Source organism: Sebastes umbrosus, chromosome 15 (assembly GCF_015220745.1).
Source record: "Sebastes umbrosus isolate fSebUmb1 chromosome 15, fSebUmb1.pri, whole genome shotgun sequence".
Classification (NCBI taxonomy): domain Eukaryota; kingdom Metazoa; phylum Chordata; class Actinopteri; order Perciformes; family Sebastidae; genus Sebastes; species Sebastes umbrosus.
In genome coordinates, this window is record NC_051283.1 from 24,003,592 (window position 1) to 24,023,981 (window position 20,390).

Consider the following 20,390-nt stretch of genomic DNA (forward strand, 5'->3'; position numbering starts at 1 on the left):
GCATTCCTACGATGTTGTCTCACTGGTATATAGCTCACTGACACACCTACATAGAACTAAACCCTTATTATTATTAGTTACACCTATGATTTTCCTGCTATGACATGTCAAAACACATGCAGCAAAAAAAGGTATTTCATGTTGCTCTAGTTCTTTCACCAAGAAGAATGAGACGTGCGATTGCATTTTCCATTAAATCAAAAGTAGTTTATTTAACTTTGCCTTCTCTGTATAACTTTATTATAATAAGACACTTCTCTGCTTGTACATTGCTCCCTTGAACTAAAAATGGCAACATTTGTTTGTGGGAATGTAAGTTGGGGTAGACAAAACTTAGATACATACCAATATACATACATGTGTGTATATTACGGTTCCATTAATAAAACCATAAATGCTAAAAAACAGTTTGAACCACTCCAGGTACCTCGGTAATGCTGGAAATATAGTACAATCTTTGAGTAATTTTTTTTTTCTGGAATACACTACTTTTGTTTTCTTTTTAACATGGGTACATAAAATAATGCGCACATCAACAGTAAGAGTTAAGGAGGGATGAAGGACTCTTTGAGCCAGTGTTAAGTGTACAGCTATCAATGTAGAAACCAGTTAACAGGCAAGGCAAGCTGCACCCATGGGTGTGTGTTCATGCTTAGAAGTGAGAAAAATAAAAATATGTCCAACTTCACTTGCCTGCAGAAGAATGTATGATTAAATTACACACACGCGCACACACAAAAACAGGTGTTTTCCACTGCATATTCTTCATTTGGATGATGAACATATACACACAGCTGAATGTATACACGTTGATGTATTTAAGAAACAGTAGAATTGTCTTAAATGATATTGGTTGTGGGCAAACAAGGCAGAGCGTGCTTGCCATTCATGTTAACCCCTCTGGTCCCCCACCCCTTCCCCCAGTTATTACACAAACACCAGAAAATGCACACATGCCACTCACACATACACGCACGCACGCACACAAATTCATCAAATGCCCTACTCACAACATCCCAGAGACGATCTTCAAACTGTTGTCAGTAAACAAACACAAACCCCAACTTACAGCAGCGACAGAATTGATGCAGATGTACAAATCGATTTTTAGTTCACCTTGGATGCCTCCGTGTGCCATTTTTATGTCTTTTGTGTATGATACAAACTATGTTTACAAGTGTAATCCTAACATCAATCCGATATTTCCTCAACGCTTCCGGGTTGGCATTATTTGTTTCGAGTAAAATCTTGGAAACCGTGTTAACCGTAAGAAAGTGACTCGCGTGACACCTTGTCAGCATTGTTCTGAATTCAATTAGTTTGGGCTTCTGCACTGAAACAGCCATCCCGAGAACACACAAAAAATACTTCCTTTAGACAAGGAGCTCTTGGTAGTAGTCCTTTCTTGGTGTGAGGAGGCTCCACAAGAGCACAGAGGAGGTGTCTGTGGGGGTGGGGGGGTGGTGGTGTAATAGTACAATACTCAGCCTAGCTCTGTACTCTGGGCCCAGACAGAGTACCTGTCCTGTTGCATCACATGTAACTCGCCCAAAAACAAACACAAAGAAGAAGAAAAATAAACAGCAACTGTGGGTTTTTGTTATACTACAAGGAGTGCTTATTAGAACATATTCAATTACCTATTGAAGCATAAGCAATTTTTATGAAAGTCAAACTTTTTTTTCTTTTTTATCATGACCTACATTTTCATTTAACTAATCCCCCCCCCTTACAAGATCGATAGGTATTTCATCTTCAGAGAGAGAGAAAAAAAAAAAGTGTTTCCATAAAAATGAAAGTCACTGAGGAAATAATGGTTGTTAAAATAAAGCCATCAAGCTATCAATACAGTCTTCATAGGGTAAACAAAACTCATGAATGACAGAATACAACTTGGGGAAACTTTGATTTATGCAGAACTTCTGCATGTGAGGAGGATGCTACGATGAGGCTGAAAAAAGCCTAAAAAAGGACCAACCAATAGCTAATGAAATGTCAGAGCAGGTCAACAACTAGGAAGAGGGGCAAAAATCACACCATCTATCTGAACAAGCAGCAGAGACATTGATATTCAAGACAAATCAATGCAAAGTGGAGGTGAGCACTGAGCAGTAGTACTTCAATGGGTCTTATCACAGTAATCAGAGACATAGTTTGTAGGAGACCAAAAAGTCAGCAAAAGGAGGAATTGGGGGAATTTAGTAAAAAGGTATTTTAATGACCTGCTTTTTAGAAGGAAAAACACACCCCTAATATTTCCCAGAGGATGAAACTCATCTGACACAAGGCCGAAAAAAAAAAGACACAAAGAGAAAACAAAATATTATGGTACATTGTTCTCTTTAAAAGATGAAGCTGCACTCTTTCCCTTTTTTGAGGGAAGTAATGCAGAACTGCACTACTGAATACCACCCAAGGCCAAAGTGTGGTAGAAATATACACAGGTACATATATATAAAAATCAGCCCAATCCAAACATTTGCGCCAATTTAATCCCACGTTTTAATTTTTGCACCCACATGACTGCATGTGTTCCTTGTGTTTGTAAAGATGTCATATTTGTGCTTGTATATGCGAGTGTGTGTGTGTGGAGCTCTGTGTGAATGTCTTTCTGTCAAAACGACGTGCACCTCTCATTTGCAGAACCACATGCTTGTCAAATCCAACTGGGGTGAGATTCTTGAGGAAAAGGGAGGGGAGGGGAGGGGAACAACTGAACGGAGAGCAAGACGGAACAAACGGAGAAATTTACAATAACGGACGGTAGATAGTAGATTGATGCAAAGGGAAAGAGGTGACCGGGCTGGGTTGGGGCGCTAAAGTGAATGTGAATACCATCTCCATATACTGTACAATGCACTAATATGTTTAGGGATGCCAACAGATAAGCCATGAAGTAATTATCAAAAAGGGATTAAGATGTAAGAGGGTGGTTTTAATGTGGGTGGGGTTCATCTGAAATGTTTTGAAATATTTCATCATTTCCTATTTTTCGGGGAGGGCCAGTTGCCACGCCTATCCCCGCGGTTGCCGCCTCCATTACCAGGCCCGCCTGAGCCGCCACCAGGCGGCCCTCGTGGGCCTCTTCCTCCCCCTCCGCCTCCACCTCCTCCAGGGTTGACCCTCCGGTTCTGTCGCTCCATGCCAGGACGCTGGCTTGAGAAGCTTCTTTTATTAGCCAAGGGCTCTTTTCCCGCCATGTCACGGTCGACCGCACCTCCGCCTCCGCCACCCCCTCCACCCCTTCCCAGGTGGTGGGGATGGTGGGAAGAATAGGACTTCCCTCCACCTCCCTCCCTGTCTCTGAATTCTGTGAAGTCGCTGCTCTCGGAGGCGGTCTCCCACTCCTCGTTGGCCTGGTCCGAGTTCTGGTTGGTGAAGTCGGGGGACTTTGCTCCATGGCTGTGGTGGTGCTGGGGGTGGGTCTGCCCAGCGTTGCCCTGGTTGTAGTGGTGATGGTGGTGACTATTAGCATTGCTAAGATGCCCGCCACCACTGTTATTGTTGGTTGTTAGTGTGGTGTTGTGGTTAGCATTTTGGGCATTGGCCGTCACGGGAGCAGAGATTGGGGCTCCGTTACTGTCCTGAACTGAATTCAGGGAAGGAGAGGAGGGCCTTCCTCCCCCGATGACCCCCACTCCTCCGTTGATACGTGCGGCGTTCTCTCGCTCCTTCAGTCTCCGGAAGCGGGGGGGCTTGTCCTGCTGGTGCTGGGACCGCCCGTGACGGCGACGTCTAGGGGGTCGCTCAAACCCACTGGGAGGGAACCCACGGTTAGTGGGAAGAGGGAGCGTGTTTGGCCCTCCAGGGTTTGGCGTAGGGTTGGTTGAAGCTTGCTGGGCCACGACTCCTCCATTTTCAGTGGAACATAAAGTGGCAGGAGTTGCAGCCGGCAAAGACGGCTGAGGGGGATTGGTCCCCTGACTTTGACTTTGACTTGCATCAGCTATCTTGTCTTTCTTCTCTCCTCCATTTCCTCCCCTGCCAAAGTCTTTGGGTCCAGAGGTTTGTGGCGGGCCTTGCTGTTTTCGGGCTGAGGCTGATGACTTGGAGGACCCACCGTGAGAGGCTGAGCTGGGTCCAACTCGGTGTCCCCCAGGTGGTCCTCCAACATTGCCACCACTTCTGTAGCTGTTTCCTCCTCCACTACCTCCACCCCTGCCCCTCCTAGAGGGCACACCCCTGGGGGTGAAGACCCGGGCTTGGGAACCTCTGGGTGGTGCAGATGACATGTTGCCACCACCAGTGGTGTTGGCATTATCAGAGCCATTCTTGGTGTTGGGTTTCTGGTGGTCTTCCTTGTCTGAGTGACCAAGGTCACTTGCACCACTCTCACTGCCAGTCTCTGAACCCCTCTCTCTCCTTCTCTTGGGGATTTCCTCATACTCTGAACCCTCACTGCGGGTTTCACTTCGGTTCCTCGCCCTGGCCGGGTTATGCTGGGACCGATCCTGACCGTGCCTGCCACTGCCACCGCCCCCCTCGACCTTGGACTCATGGTGGTGGCCACCGCCAACAGATGAACGGTAGTCTCTGCCGCTCCTGCCACCCATTCTGCCCCGACCGCCACCAGTGGGCCCAGCAGCAGCCGTGAAGGTGCCGCGGTAACCACGCCCGCGCCCGTAGAACTCTCCCCCTCGTCCGCGACTGGGTCTGCCGCCTTTGGCGGGGACTCCATGGTGGTGGGAGGCGCCCACTCCTCTCTCAAAGGAGCGGTCCCTGTCCCTCCTGGAGGAGGACCCTGAAAATCCTGAAGAAGTGGTATCTACATCTTTGGGGCCTCTACCAGACCCGCCACCGCCTCCTCCTGAGGATCGTTCTTTTCCTCCATTCCTGGGTTTGGCTGTCTGGGCTTGCTCTTCTTTAGATGGAGCTGATGTGTTCTGGGAGGTGGAGGAGGCTTCCTGCTTCATGGAGGTGGGTTGGCCGCCATCTTTCTCTTTATCTTTCCCAAAGCTTGTTTTTTCTCCTCCATCAGCTTCCCCTCCGTCTCTCTTCATCTCTTTCAGCACTGGCTTCTTAATGGGTCCAGCCCTCCTGTTGGCATTGCTGCCTCCTGTCTGGTGGGAGGGTTTGTGGTCTGATGGAGTGTTGGAGGAGTCATCCCCTCCACGAGAGCTGTTCCCACCTCCTGCATTGTTGGCCCTCCTACCATGAGAGGACCCCCCACCCGTATTGCTGCTGCCAGGTCGTGGGCCCCACTGGGTCTCGGTCTTGTGCTCCCGCCCCCCTCTTTGGTTTGATTTAGGATGAGGGTGCTGCTGCTGAGGCTGAGTATGACTGCCATGTTGAGAGGGTGGTGGGCTAGCGGTCATGGAGGAATGGGGAGCATATGCTGGCCCTGTTTTCTCCTGTTTCACGTGGCTGCTACTGCCGGCACTGCCACTGTTGCCTCTTTCACCATGACTGTGCCCAACACCAGCTTCACTTTCTCTCTGGGATGGGTGATGATGCAGGGCAGCTTTGACATTCCCGTCTTCCCTGGCAGAAGAGGAGGAGGAGGAAGAGCAGGAGGATGAGAGGGAAGGTTGGTGGATTGGGGGAGAAGAGTCTGTCTTCTTGGCAGGGGCCTCAACAACCCTGTCTCGGCTGTTCTCCGACTTATGGGGGTGGTGAGGGAAGTGTGGCTGTTGAGGGTGGTGGCCGTGATGGTGGTGGAGATGAGAGTTGCTCTCAATAGGGGGATGATCGGCACGACCGTTGCGATCGTAGTGAGGGTGTTGGGCTCCCCATATCTGTCCCTGCTGAGACCCTCGTGGAGGCCCTTCTTCCTGGTGGGTGTAGCCATGCGGCTGATTTCCCCTCTCCGCCCTCTGCTGCTGCTGCTGCTGCTGCTGCTGCTGCTGCTGGTGGGGATGCATCCGCCCACCCTGGTCAGGGAAGTTGCTGTAGTTGCCCCGCCCGCTCATGTAGTGATGAGGGTGGTGGCCACCTCCCTGGGTTCCAACTTGAGTCCCAACTGGAGGTGGAGTCTGGTTGGATGTCCCAGAGGTGGAGCTGGGCTGCTGGATGGGTCCCAATCCACCTTCTCGCATGCGGTGTGGAGGAGTGTCGCTCCTAGGATAAAGAAGATGGAAAGAATACAAAATAATAAATTAATCAATTAAATTAAAGGGTCAGTTCACCCGTATTACACAACAACTTTTTCCCTTGCACTTTGAGTATTTGGAGCATATACAGTATATAGAGTACACATGGACACTTCTACAATCTAAAGCAATCCAATTAAACAGCCCTGAAACAAATACCACCTTTGGAAAACTTTTAACATTGTTCTCAGTACATACAATAATTGTTGTAGAAAACACTTTAAGTGGTGGTTAATTCTTAGGTGTGCATCCAAAACACATTTTTTCATTCACCTTGAATATGTTAAACTTAGATCTCCCCCAAAATGACTTGTGTATCCATACCTAGACCCTTTGGCCACATCGTCATCCTCCAAAGTCTGCTTCTGCCTGTGGGGGGATGTAAGCCCACGGCCCTCCCCTCCGCCAGGGAACGCCACTTCCTGCCCCCAGGCCAGCTTAGGATCCATAGGGGGGGTCCCACGGTGAGGGTGCCCTGGATGCTGTTGCTGCCTGTCAAAGGGGTCTGAACCGGATCCCCCCGAATCAGACCGCTCACGCCCGATAAGCCCTGTGGTAGTAAAGAATTCTTTTAAAAGGAAACTATCTAAACAGATATGGTCACAGAACAACACACATTGTTGACTTGAGACAACAATGTGACTACACAGTAATCACTTCAGCCTGCGTGCTATTGCACTAACATCTGAACTATGTTCTGTAATATGGCAGTTTTGTACTGTCTTATTACTTAAACAGTGATATTTTGAATTATTTATCTTCTCATAATGTCACATCCACCCACCTGACGGGTGCATGCCTGCTGAATAGTAGTCCATAGGCGGAGGGCGGCCCTGCATCATGCGGGGGTCCATGTAGGGCATCATCATCCAGCGAGGGTCGAAATTCATTTGCAGGGGCGGGGGTCGGACCATGTTGGTGGGTTGATACATGGGTCCACCCTGCTTGGGTCCGGGCCCCGGCTGGGGCGTTGGACCTGGTGAAGGACCCTGTGGAGCCTGGGGCTGGGGGGACAGCTGGCTTTGTGATGCCTGGCTGTGCTGCTGCTGCTGCTGCTGCTGCTGTTGCTGCTGCTGCTGCTGCCACTGCTGCTGCTGCTTCAGGAGCTGCTCCTAAAGAGAAATAAACGTGAAATAGAAAACATAGCACCCAGGATGTTTATGAACAGAAATATCAGACATATCTATAAAGGCATCCCAGCACTGGTAGCAAAAGACGTAGCTGTTGTGGTTGTTTTTTGTCTCTGAATAAAACATACAAAGAGCCAAACTCATCTAGAGTACAACAACCAGTCAAACCTGTACTAAAGACAACAGACAAACACAGATCCTAACCTGTTGCTGCCTCTGAAATCGAGGTGGAAGAGACTTCTGGTACTTTGAGTAACCCTGGCCAGGAGGACCACTGGCTTGACGACCTGCTCCCCCTCCGATATTCTCAATCTTCACTGGGTCGACTCCTCTTTCACCTCCACTTCCTGCACGAATGTGTGAGCTGCCAATGGTCTCTTCCTTATTCTCTCCTGGTAAAGGTACGTCCAGCGTGGGCTGCTGTGGCTGTGACACAGCCGGCTGGGGACACGGGGTTTCTGAACCAAGAGAGAAGGTTGTGGGGTTGAATCAGGGGCCATAAGCAAGAGATGGAAGCTTTATTTCAACGACCATATTAAACACATCAGGTGTCAAGAAAGCCGAATCACATGTTAGTGATCCAAACCATTCAGACCTGAGAAACTCACCTGCACTGGAGTCATAGCTGCTGTTGCTGCTGGCTCGCTGTCGTTCACCGACTCCAGGACTGGACCCCGGCTGGACAATCAGCACTGGAGGCTCATCAGGGTCCACACAGGGGGATGGAGGCTGGCTGATGTTTGGGGAGGAGGCAGAGGCGGAAATAGATGGACTGGGGCTGCCTGCTTGGGCAGCTGTAGAGTTTCCATCCGGGCTGGGGCTTTTACAGGTGCTACCACCACCTCCTACGTTGCTGCCCTGCTGCTGTTGCTGCTTCTCATCCAGCCTCTTTAGCTTCTCTGCGCAGGCTGCACGTCTCTCCTCCTCCATCCTACGTTCTTCCTCCTCGCGGCGGCGACGGGCTCGCTCCACAGCAGCAGAGATCTCAGTGGAGGACTGCTTTCTGCGCTGACGCCAAGTCTCATCCTCATCATTCTCCTGGGGTCCGGGCACCAGCAGGCCCGGCTGGGCAGGAGGAGAAGGGCCTCCTGGTGCTGGCTGATGCTGGGTGGGGACAGGTTTCCCCCCCGCGCCTTGAGGGGCGCCCTGGTTTTGGGGCCGGTCCTGAACAGTTGGAAAATACGATTGCTTTATTATGCAGTTTTCAACTCTCTAGATGACACCACTGAGATCTTGTTGAGAAAAATGTTGTACGAATGAGTACATCAACCGAAACAAAACTCAAGAGGCAAAAAGCGAACTTAAAACTAAAGATGACTTATTCATAAGACCTGGGGCGGTGGATGAGATAATGATAGAAATGATTTGTCTATGAGGCGCTCTCTGGATGGCTACCTGTCGGTAAAAGGAGTAAGGCCCTTGTCCAAGGAGCGGCCCAGGTGGGGGGGAGGGCTGCTCCCGGGGACCACCCAATCCAGGCCTGCGCCCCTGTATACAGGCAGACACAGTTAGCCATGCTCCACCATAATAACCTACACTGACAAAAACACACACATATACACTAACACATCTCTGCCCACAAAGTCTTTTCTAAACAGAATGCCCAAATTCTCGTGTGCTATAAATTTGGACATTTTCATAGCTTGAGCATGGCGTGTCTAGCCAACACCCTGTTGCTGCTGGTCAGCATGTTACCTGGTAGTTGGTTGGTGCTCCCTGGCCCTGCCAGCCACTGCCTCCCTCCTCGGCCCATCCTGGCTTGCTGGAGGGGGGTTGGGGGCCGTTGTCAACATTAGAGGGAGGAGTGCGGCGGTTGTCTCCGCCACTGTCCGAGGCTCGAGAGCGAGAGGTTGCAGGGGGGGCCTCCTGGGACCTCTGCTGCTCACTGAGGACGAGAGAAACGTTTTGTCAAACAAAATTATAGTAGCTTGTATAATATAATCACATTCATGCCAAAAAAAGTGTATCGTCATAATCATGTCATAGTCATGATTCATCATGCTGAATGTACTTAGTCACATACCGCAAGTCATTCTTGCTCTCAGATCTCTCCTCTTCCCCCTCTTCATCTCCTTCATCATCACTGAACTTCAACTTGGCGGAGTAATCGATCTCCTCGTGAGCCCCTGTTAGAATAAATAAATAAATAAATAAAACATCAGAACCATGTTTGTACCAAACATCCTTTCAGTGCATTTGCAATATTATTCATCATCCTTCACTTTGATAAACCTGATCCTCCACCCTCTCTACTCCTCTGAGCCAATCGTAGTAACTGGAACACCCCTGCTTGGATCAGCAGGAAATATGATATGCAGAAACATCTGCAACGCTAGAGAGCATCAATCTGACCTGCTACCACTATGTCATCATCTCCTTAATCATTTAGCAGCACAAGCGCTAAATCAACATGCAATACATTAGGATACTTTAATGTCAAAATCTAATGGGGCTGGACTCTCCCATGTACGACGACAACAACAACAACGAAAGTGTCTGCAGTGCTAGTTCACTACAGCTGAACTCTGAATTGACTGAAAATGTTTAACTCGTAAATACAAATTAAATTTTAGTTCCATCTAAATGCCACATATAAAAAACACAAACAGTCAAAGATCAAAAGATTTAAATATGATGGGATTTTTTTCTTTCTTAATTCTGTTGTGTGCATCAAATGTTATTAAAGATTTACATGTTAGTTGTATGTCTGTGAATGAGTTCTTGTTTTACCTGCCCAGCCCTCATCTCCGTCGTGGTCCAGCTCATCTAGCTCCTTCAGGTCATCCTGCTTTAGGATAGAGGGTCGCTTTGGCACCTCTCCACCTGCGTCACGTGGGCCGCCCTGAGGACCACCCTGCCCACGAGAGAACCTGAAAGAGGGGAGGAGGTTCTTTGTAAGTGATATGTAGAAGATACAAAAAAGCGTCACCCCAAAAGGCAGGAAAAATGTGATTCGATAAAAAAAATACCCAAATAAACTGTTTAAGTATCACAATGCTGGCTTTGTGACAGATTTTGGCAAAGAACATACCTTGGAGCAGGCCCTTCCCCGGGTCCCGGGTACCTGTATGGCCCCTGAGGGCCATAGGGGGCCGGGAAGGGCAGGTAGGGAGGATACATCTAAAAAGAAAAAAATATAGACCCGGTTCAGAAACAAATTTTTTATTATCAGGAGAGCTGCCTTAAGAGTAGCTGCAGTAGTCTATAGTCTTTAATGTATATAGGAAGCATATTAAAATAACAAATGTCATGAAAAGGAAATGCAGCACTGGGCGATTCTGCACTCCATCTGCAGACAAATGCTAAATTATTTAAATAGGCCCTGCAAATGCACTGCAAAGCAGTTGTGTAGCTATAGAAAAACAACATATATTAACTGAAAACAAACACTAGAACATTTGCCTGAAATCAAACAGGAGGAACAAGAGGAAAACTTACGTATGGAGGCATGATCCCTCGGTATTGGGGGAACCCAGGCCCCACAGGGGGCTGGGGTAGGGGCAAGGCGGGGCTGCCTGCGGGAGGGTTCCTAGGTGGCCCGTGGGACTGAGAGTTCGGAAGGGGGACCCCAGCTGCCCCATCCATCACCAGAGCCCCACCAGTGCCACCCTCCACTGCCCCCTCCCCAGACATGGTGGGCGCCATGGCACGGCCCCCACCGTCCCGCCAACTTGTAACGTCTGATAACATAGGAGAGGACAGAGCGGTCAGTATGGTTTATAGGCTTTAATGGAATAAGGTCAGAGATGCAATTACTTTAGAAAGATAACACATCATTTCAACTAAGACCCCATGTCTGGAGTATTTAATAATATGAATGCATTAAAGTTTGGTCATATCATTTTATGTTAATAAATGGGAAACAATTTTTTATTTTGCCTCATTCCCTAATTAAATTTCATGTTGGCAAGCACAAACCATCCAAAGCATAAAAAAACAATAATACACATTATGTACACTCTTGTTGTGCACTTGTAACAATAATACAAGTCAAATGAATAATTAAAAGTAAAAAAGGCTCACTGACAAGTTGCTCAGTTGTTATGAACTAAACCACTTCTAAAAACAATTTTGTGAGAGAAGTTTTCCCACCTCCACTGACTTCATTAAATGAATGGGTGATCAATTATTGGAGATTAAATGGGCTTCACTCACTCGGGGGGCGGAGGCTTGGTCCGGGCCCATACCACTGATCTGCAGTGCCCGGTTCTCTGCCAGCTTTGTCCTGGTCGCCAGCCGCCTGCAGGGTGGGAAATTCCTCGCGAGAGAATGGCGACGGTAGGTTTGATGCCTTTCCACCTGCAGAAAGGGAAGACAAGGGTTGAATGTTTTTTCAGAGAGGGGGGGCGGCATTTGTAACAAAAAGCTTATTCCAGCTTACTTCTTATGAGACATATACAAAAAATAAGACTCACCATCCCCTTGTGTTCCATGTGTAACACTGGCCTGTGCCCAGGACCTTGCCCCTACGGCCTGGGTTGAAGCTGGGGCCTGAGCCTGAAGTAGACAAACACCATATGATACATGTCAACTATCGCTACCATAAATCTCCATGCACATTTCCAACCAAGAGTATGACTTTGCATTCATGTAAGTGGGACAGTCTGTACCTCTGAAACTGGCGGGGTTCTCGGGCGGGTCGGTGCAGGTGTCGGTGAAGCCACAGGCTGCTGCGATTCCGGCTGCGGTGCTGACAATGCATCGGTACTGAGAGAAAGAAAAAACAAACAGGAGATATTAGCTAGCTGCAGGAAAAGGAAAACCTCAAAAGTGATTTTTTTTTCTCCTACCGATTGTAGTAATTTTAACAAGAAAGTCAAAAATCGGTATGATGGATTTGTTGCTAAAGTGGGGTTGCTTACCTCTTTGGGTCCGCTTGTTCCTGTTTGCTTGCCCATCCTGTGCCGTCTTTGGGAACGAGCGAGACGTTGGGATCGTTGCCTTTGTTCTCCGCCTTCAGACTGGGCAGGTTGGCAGGGGGTGGCATACGCCGTGCGGAGGCAACTTTACCAAGAGACTGCAGGCCATGGCGGGGGGGAACTGATATGGGGAAGAGAAAGGAGGTCATTAGTACAGATGGACCACTGAAACCTGACACCAATTAAATCCACAGCGTATAAGGAGGAGCTTGATGACAGGGATGCCGTTTGCTGGATACACAATTAGGATGCTGAACAACCAACAAGGCTAGAGGCTTAGTCGTTTCAGTCGGTTGATTCTGATTAATATGGATTATAAAAAAGCTTGTAGATGTTATTAAAAACCGTCGGCAAATCCACTTCAATTACAGTTTATGGAGAAGTATTAGGATATTGATGTGCACAGAAGCATGGAAAAGCCTTCAGATCCTGAAAAGGGAAGCTGTGCTGAATATCAATCCCTCATTTGTTTCCTTGAGGCTCAGGGAAACCACAGCAGTGCATGGCTTCACTATGTGGGGAGAAGGAAGTCTGTAGTTTGGAAACGAGGACATCTGCTTAGATCTAGTGGGGAGCCTCTGAATAAAACATCGACTGGGGAGTCAAACAGCGTCCACAAGTAAGCCTCTGTCTCACATCAGGCTCGGTGGCTCCCAGGCTCAGCTGACATGTCACCTTCCAGACCGTACATAATTTCTTTCTATAAGGCTACAGATGAGAAACATTCTAATAGACAGTTTCCTCTCTCAGAAACAGGTGTAAAGGACTAAAAATAAAGGTAGTAAATATCCTTGATTCCTGAATTATATTAACAGCATCAGCAAAACCAGGGTGGCAGGCAGTTGAAAGATGCAGCACATCATCTACTTCCTGTATTGGAAATCAGCACCAGAGCTATTAGGGAGACAGCGGGCTAATGCATCAAAGTTGCGGTACTTGGTGTCGGGAGACAACACAGCACAGCCAGGCACTTTTAATCACACAGCCAACGGGTAAATCCAACTGTGCGTAGCAGATCTGTTTCTTAAGCCTAGATCTGATTAATTGCAAAACAAATCGCACATCTAGTGACAGAACAAAACAAAAGCGGAGGAATGTAAACGGAGCCTGACAGGCAAGCGATATTGAAAACTAATACGCTGGGTAGAAACACACAAAGGCCAATGCATTACAGTGGAAATATGTTGTGCTTGGATGTGTCAGAACCAAGATACTCACCAACAGGCTTTTGTGTTTCAAGGCTCTTTCCTTTGTATGTATCAAACAGGTTGAGAGACGCATACTTGGTTTTGCCTTCCTTCCCCTTTGCAGTTTGCCCAGAGCGCTCTGACATTGCGCTGTCCGCTCATTGAGTATGGTGAGCCCTGAGACTGGAAGGGGGGAGAGAGGGAGACAGAGAGAGAGAGATATTTGACACCAGGTATACACAGAAAGTGAGAGTAAAAGTGCTGATTGTACAAGCATGCATTCAAAACAACTAGCAGAACAGAAACTGTCTCAGAAATCAAAATATCCTGAACACATGTGCTATGACCCGACAGATTCAAATAAGGGATTTGACAGCTGCGTGTGTGTGGGTTATGATTAAGCACTCATAGAATAACTTACAGTAGAACAGTGTAGAAAATATGTTAGCCATAGAAACAACAGTATCAAAACACTGGCACACACCAATCCTGTGTTCCAGCTAGTAAGACTAAATGCTGATCCACACAACAAGCATTTCTGACACATTTTTAGTGCTCTGTCTCAGAAATATTCCTCAATTTCAACAAATTATCAATCCACAAACTACAGATATGTACACAGTAAATTACTACCTAAAAGCCATCCTTGTATTTGGGTGTTGTTACACAGCGCAATTTATTTGTCCCACCAACGTTTCTTGCACTGTTTACCTCCTTCTGTAAGATAACTGACAGCCCAATTCTTATGGACACACAATGGAAATTTAGTGTGGTGGTGTATTATGATTATCATGGCAGTTACACCAACATTTGTACAGCTTTCCACTGAATAAATTCCAGTTCTGCCCCAGCTTTTTATGAGGTGAACAGGTGGATTAGTACTGGGATAACTTAAGCATCCTTTTAAAAAAGGTACGTTACCTTTACGCAAATTTTAGCCCTGGCAGGTTCAACATTATGCCAGCATAAATACAGTTTAATGTGAGCAGACCTAGTACAATGCATGACTACACACCTCATCACAGGAAACACTGTACAAAAGAGAGGAGAAAAAAAAAAACACTAAGCCATGGTCTCTATGGCAACACATAAATGATATTCTTCTATGCCTTTCCTTGGCTCCATGGCAACTGCCAGGCCTTTAGCTTGAAACTAATTTTACTGCACATCAATAAAACACACAGCGCTGACATCTGTCCAATTCAGAGCGATTTGGCTGTACCCAGCAGGTTAAACAGCTGCCCCCCACTCCACCCAAAACTCCATTAGGAACAATTACTGCGAACAGATGATTCTCCTCAGATTATTATGCTACAAATGACATTAGTAATTACATTCACTTGCTTTGCACACAGTGCACTTTCATAGACTAAGCTACTGGAGTTAACCTGCATTATACTAATTTTTAACAGTCTCTTCTGAACTATATTCACTTTTTAATAGTCCTATATCACAGCGGTTACCCTGCACTATATTCAGTTTTAAGAGTTTTCTTCATCTCCTTGTATTTTTATATATGGTATATTTTTTTTGTATTTTGTACTTTGCAATACTAACTTTTTTACTGCCTTTTTACGAACATGTTTTGCATCATGGAACTGTGGTGCTGGAAACTTGATTTTACCTCTGGATCAATAAAGTTACTGTTTGTCTATCTATCTATCTTTGAATGAAGTGGGGGAAATGATGCAAGCCAATCCACATGGTCTATGACCAGAAGGACTATTTTAGAGCTGAACAAAAACAGTTATATTGTTCTGTTAAATATTGACCCATGCTTATTTAAAATTACAGAAAAGGCGAAGGAATTAATGTAATCCTAAATCATGACAACTCCTCAGTTATTCATTCCTAAATAACAAGTCTACCTTAATAGATGGCTGCAACAAGGCTCACACCAGTAATATGATGAACAACAGTGGTGTGATTATGTTTGGCCAAACCAGCATTTTCAAAGAGGGATGAATATGATGCCACAATCAAAACAATGCTAAAAATGAATCAAATTTAAAGTCTTTTACTGCGCACTGATAATCCTCATAATGACGAAATGCACCCACATCACTGGCGAAAATAAATGCAGGAAACAACTGAATGACTAGGAAGCAGCAGCACTGTGCCTCAATAGCCAGATGAGATTAGAAAATTAGGTCGTGGTGATGGCTGGTCACACTACATGTTGTATGGGGATTAACGGGGGCCAGCAGCTACACTACCAAAGACACAACTTTTCAAAACCAACTTAAAACGTCTGTTGAAAGCTGCTCAGCTCTGTACTCACTGATCTTTATTCCATGACTTGCTCTTACTTGACAAGCTTACTTTGTGATGGGCTTTTGTGTGAAGCTGTGTATTGTGCGTTTTATATGTTCTTTCTTGTATGACTGTAGTATATTTCTTTGTTTTTTGACCTGCCAAGGGACTACAGATGTGAATTAGTTTAAAGCTATAATCTGGTACGGTGCATCAAATGGTGACATTTATGTTTTAAACTGTACATGGTCCCTTTTAAATAAAATAATTAATAAATAAATAAAACGGCAGCAACCACAAAGGGGCCTTGTAAAGCTAAAGCTAACGAGAATATCTGGCAGCAAAATCACATCCTAGCTACCACAGTAGCAATTGAAATCACTATAAAGCATATAAACCTGCTGTGTGTTGCTGAGTGCTGTTGTTGAAAGTGTTTTGTGGTTGTTGTTTTTTTTTTTATTCTTCTTCTTTGAGGTATTTATTTATTTTGTCTTATCTTTTATTTTCTGTTTTCTTTGTTAGATAAGTTAAGTACATGAAATGTCATGTCTCTCTTTCTTTGAAATTCTGACTTAACATTTCCTTGTATAATTTAATTATTAATATTGTTAGTCAGTCTGTCTGAATGTGTATATATGTATATATGTAAAATTCAATAAAAATATTGTTTAAAAACTACTTTAAAAAGAAAATGTGACTCTTATTAAAGAAACGGTTTTAAATAAACGTTAATAGAATAATCCTCATTCCCTTATGGATGGAGTATGCATTTAAATAAATATAGACTGTTTTCACATGCAAATTTAATTTATCCAAGTATATCTTTGGACTGTCATAGTCATCACATAATATTATGAGGAATAAAGATGATGCATTTAAATAGATATAGACTGTTTTCACATGCAAATTTAATTTATCCATGTATCTGTGGATTGTCATAACATAAAATTATGAGGAAGATGCTTTGCAAACATCAACTATTATATTTGGGCAAGTAAAAAGACAAACATGGTCAAAGGCTGCAGAGAAATGTATCTGAAACACAGATATCTATATCTATATCGATATAGATATATATATATAAAATAAATATAAAAAAATATATATAAAAAAAATGTGACTCTTATAAAAAAACTGTTGCAAACATCAACTATTATATTTGGGCAAGCAAAGACAAACGTGGTCAAAGGCTGCAGAGAAATGTATAACAGATATACATATATAAATAATATTATATATATATATATATATATAATATTATATAAAATAAAATAAATATATATTAAAAAATGCGACTCTTATTATAAAAAAAACTGTTGCAAACATCAACTATTATATTTGGGCAAGCAAAGACAAACGTGGTCCAAGGCTGCAGAGAAATGTATCTATAACACAGGTATATAGGTATATATATATTATATATATATATAATATATATATTATATATATATATATAAAATAAATATATAAAATATATATATATAAAAAATGCGACTATTATTATAAAAAAAATGTTTCAAACATCAACTATTATATTTGGGCAAGTAAAAAGACAAACATGGTCAAAGGCTGCAGAGAAATGTATCTATAACACAGATAAATAGAATATAATATAAAATAAATATAAAAAATATATATAGAAAAAAATGCGACCCTTATAAAAAAACTGTTGCAAACATCAACTATTATATTTAGGCAAGTAAAAAGACAAACGTGGTCAAAGGCTGCAGAGAAATGCATCTGTAACACAAAAAAATAAAACTACTGTAAGAAAGAAATGCGACTCTTATTAAAAAAACGTTAATAGACTAATCATCATTTACCTTATGGATGGAGTATGCATTTAAATAAATATAGACTGTATAGTATATCTGTGGACTGTCATAACATAATATTATGAGGAATAAAGATGATGCATTGCAAACATCAACTATTATATTTGGGCAAGCAAAAAGACAAACGTGGTCAAAGGCTGCAGAGAAATGTATCTATAACACAGGTATATATATATATTATATATATATAAAATAAATATATAAAATACATATATATAAAAAATGCGACTATTATTATAAAAAAAATGTTGCAAACATCAACTATTATATTTGGGCAAGTAAAAAGACAAACATGATCTATCTGTAACACAAAAAATAAAACTACTGTAAGAAAGAAATGCGACTTTTATAAAAAAAAAAAACGGTTTTAAATAAAAGTTAATAGAATAATCATCATTTACCTTATGGATAGAGTATACATTTAAATAAATATAGACTGTATAGTATGTCTTTGGACTGTCATAACATAATATTATGAGGAATAAAGAGGATGCATTGCAAACATCAACTATTATATTTGGGCAAGCAAAAAGACAAACGTGGTCAAAGGCTGCAGAGAAATGTATCTATAACACAGGTATATATATATATATTATATATAATATATATAATATATATATATATCATATATATATGATATATATAAAATATATATATAAAATAAATATATAAAATACATATATATATAGAAAATGCGACTATTATTATAAAAAAAATGTTTCAAACATCAACTATTATATTTGGGCAAGTAAAAAGACAAACATGGTCAAAGGCTGCAGAGAAATGTATCTATAACACAGATAAATATAATATAATATAAAATAAATATAAAAAATATATATAGAAAAAAATGCGACCCTTATAGAAAAAATGTTGCAAACAACTATTATATTTAGGCAGGTAAAAAGACAAACGTGGTCAAAGGCTGCAGAGAAATGCATCTGTAACACAAACAAATAAAACTACTGTAAGAAAGAAATGCGACTTTTATTAAAAAAAAAAACGGTTTTAAATAAAAGTTAACAGAATAATCATCATTTACCTTATGGATGGAGTATGCATTTAAATAAATATAGACTGTATAGTATGTCTTTGGACTGTCATAACATAATATTATGAGGAATAAAGAGGATGCATTGCAAACATCAACTATTATATCTGGGCAAGCAAAAAGACAAACGTGGTCAAAGGCTGCAGAGAAATGTATATAAGTATATAAACACAACGTACTGAAGCTACAGATGCAGGATTACATCTTTTACAGCAGGGCTGAGTAACGTGAACAGGCTAACACACACAGGGCCTCAGTGTTGGAGGTTGGGAGGAGGACTGCGTTGATGTTTCATAATGTAATCCTCAATCTCAACACCTTGTGGTTAAAACATCTTTGCATCTGCGAGGTAGCTACAGTTTTAATCACACACACCAACAACATTGGGATGTTTAAAACCACGTTGTTTTGCTTATTTATCTATAGTTCTTTAGGAGGCAACAGAAGGAGAAAGAAAAAGAGATTTTTATTGGGAGAACAAAACAAAATGGCGGCTGAAGCCAGCAGGCCCCCGGTGCATATTAACGGTAACGTATAAACCGGCTGTTTAGCATCACTTAGCTCGAAATAAAACCACTTTTTACCATTCATACAATTAATATATAAACCCACACTCATAGTGGAGAAAATAGGGGTAATTATTGTGGAGAAATATCCATGAAAATAAAGGTTTTAACTAACGTTTTAGTGTGTCGTAAAAACTGACAGTTTGTTAGCTCGGAGCTAATCCGCTAGCATTAGCACTAGCATTAGCATAGTGGATCGTTATAACAAACAAATTATCATATATTTCAACAAAAAGCCAACTTATTAGTCAAAATCACAAGTAAAGGAATACATATAACGTTATATATAATCACAAATTCACTTATTTAATATTGAATAGACAAAAGCACTGAGCGAACCACTTTAGCTAATGCTAAGCTAACTAGCATTAGCTACCTAGCAACAACAACCACTCTGCCTTTCCACAAATAAATAACACTGTTCTCCTCACAAAGCATCCGTTTAGGTAAGTTAAACTACATGTTAACGTATAATGGTGTTAATGCGTGCTTAATATGTAGTCTTAACTCGGTATTTCGTATACAACATGCATCATTTGTCCACCACTGACCTGGTCTTGTCCCGACTTGTCTCGAGGTTGTGTATCGCAGAATGAGGTTAGTTAGTTAGCACGATGCTAATCTGCAGTTAGCTTTCTATAGCAGAGTGAGTTAGCTCCAGCTATAAGCTAAGCATCGTTATTATCCTCCTCCTGCATACTGAGGCAACACATGAGGTGCTTTATTCTGCAGCAGTAGTATATGAGTGCACCACTTTAAACTATGATTAGTACTATATGTATATAGATGTATAAAAAAAGATTACTTGCTTACTTGTTTACTCCTTTTTCTTTTTTTCTTTCCAAATAATAATAAATGAAAAGGGGAGAAAAGTAAATTAAATGTGTAATAGTATGGACTCGATCCGTCACCTAAAGAGCCGACAACGGCTACTGGGGTGATGTGGTGAGATGGAAGCCGTTTGGGACCTCTCTACTGTAAGGAACAACATGTGACTTTTATTATTACAAAATAAATAAAATACATTTCCTTTATGGATGGAGTATGCATTTAAATAAATATAGACTGTTTTCACATGCACATTTAATTTATCTAAGTATATCTTTGGACTGTCATAGTCTTAACATAATATTATGAGGAATAACGATGATGCATTTAAGTAAATATAGACTGTTTTCACATGCAATTAATTTATTCAAGTATCTTTTGACTGTCATAGTCATAATATAATATTATGAGGAATAAAGATGATGCATTTAAATAAATATAGACTGTTTTCACATGCACATTTAATTTATCTAAGTATCTTTAGACTGTTATAGTCATCATAACATAATATTATGAGGAATAAAGATGATGC

General features: G+C 42.7%; 1 protein-coding gene across 3 annotated transcripts; it reads right to left on the reverse strand.

Annotated features, from left to right (window-relative positions):
* Window positions 1-185: 185 nt before the first annotated feature.
* Window positions 186-19,972, reverse strand: prrc2a (proline-rich coiled-coil 2A). 3 transcript variants are annotated; one of them, XM_037793657.1, is made up of 17 exons: window positions 19,844-19,972; window positions 13,357-13,508; window positions 12,082-12,259; window positions 11,830-11,926; window positions 11,635-11,716; window positions 11,375-11,518; window positions 10,658-10,899; window positions 10,251-10,339; window positions 9,950-10,089; window positions 9,243-9,345; window positions 8,915-9,104; window positions 8,615-8,707; window positions 7,828-8,383; window positions 7,424-7,677; window positions 6,874-7,201; window positions 6,414-6,639; window positions 186-6,057 (listed from the first exon to the last, which is right to left on the reverse strand). In XM_037793657.1, exons 2-17 carry the CDS (start codon window positions 13,469-13,471, stop codon window positions 2,979-2,981), a joined length of 5,916 nt encoding a protein of 1,971 aa, XP_037649585.1. In that variant the 5' UTR covers window positions 13,472-13,508; window positions 19,844-19,972; the 3' UTR covers window positions 186-2,978. The 3 variants fall into 3 exon arrangements, with proteins under 3 accessions (XP_037649585.1, XP_037649584.1, XP_037649586.1); XM_037793656.1 differs by lacking the exon at window positions 19,844-19,972 and adding an exon at window positions 19,582-19,774; XM_037793658.1 differs by lacking the exons at window positions 8,615-8,707; window positions 19,844-19,972 and adding an exon at window positions 19,582-19,773.
* Between the last annotated feature and the right edge of the window lie 418 nt (window positions 19,973-20,390).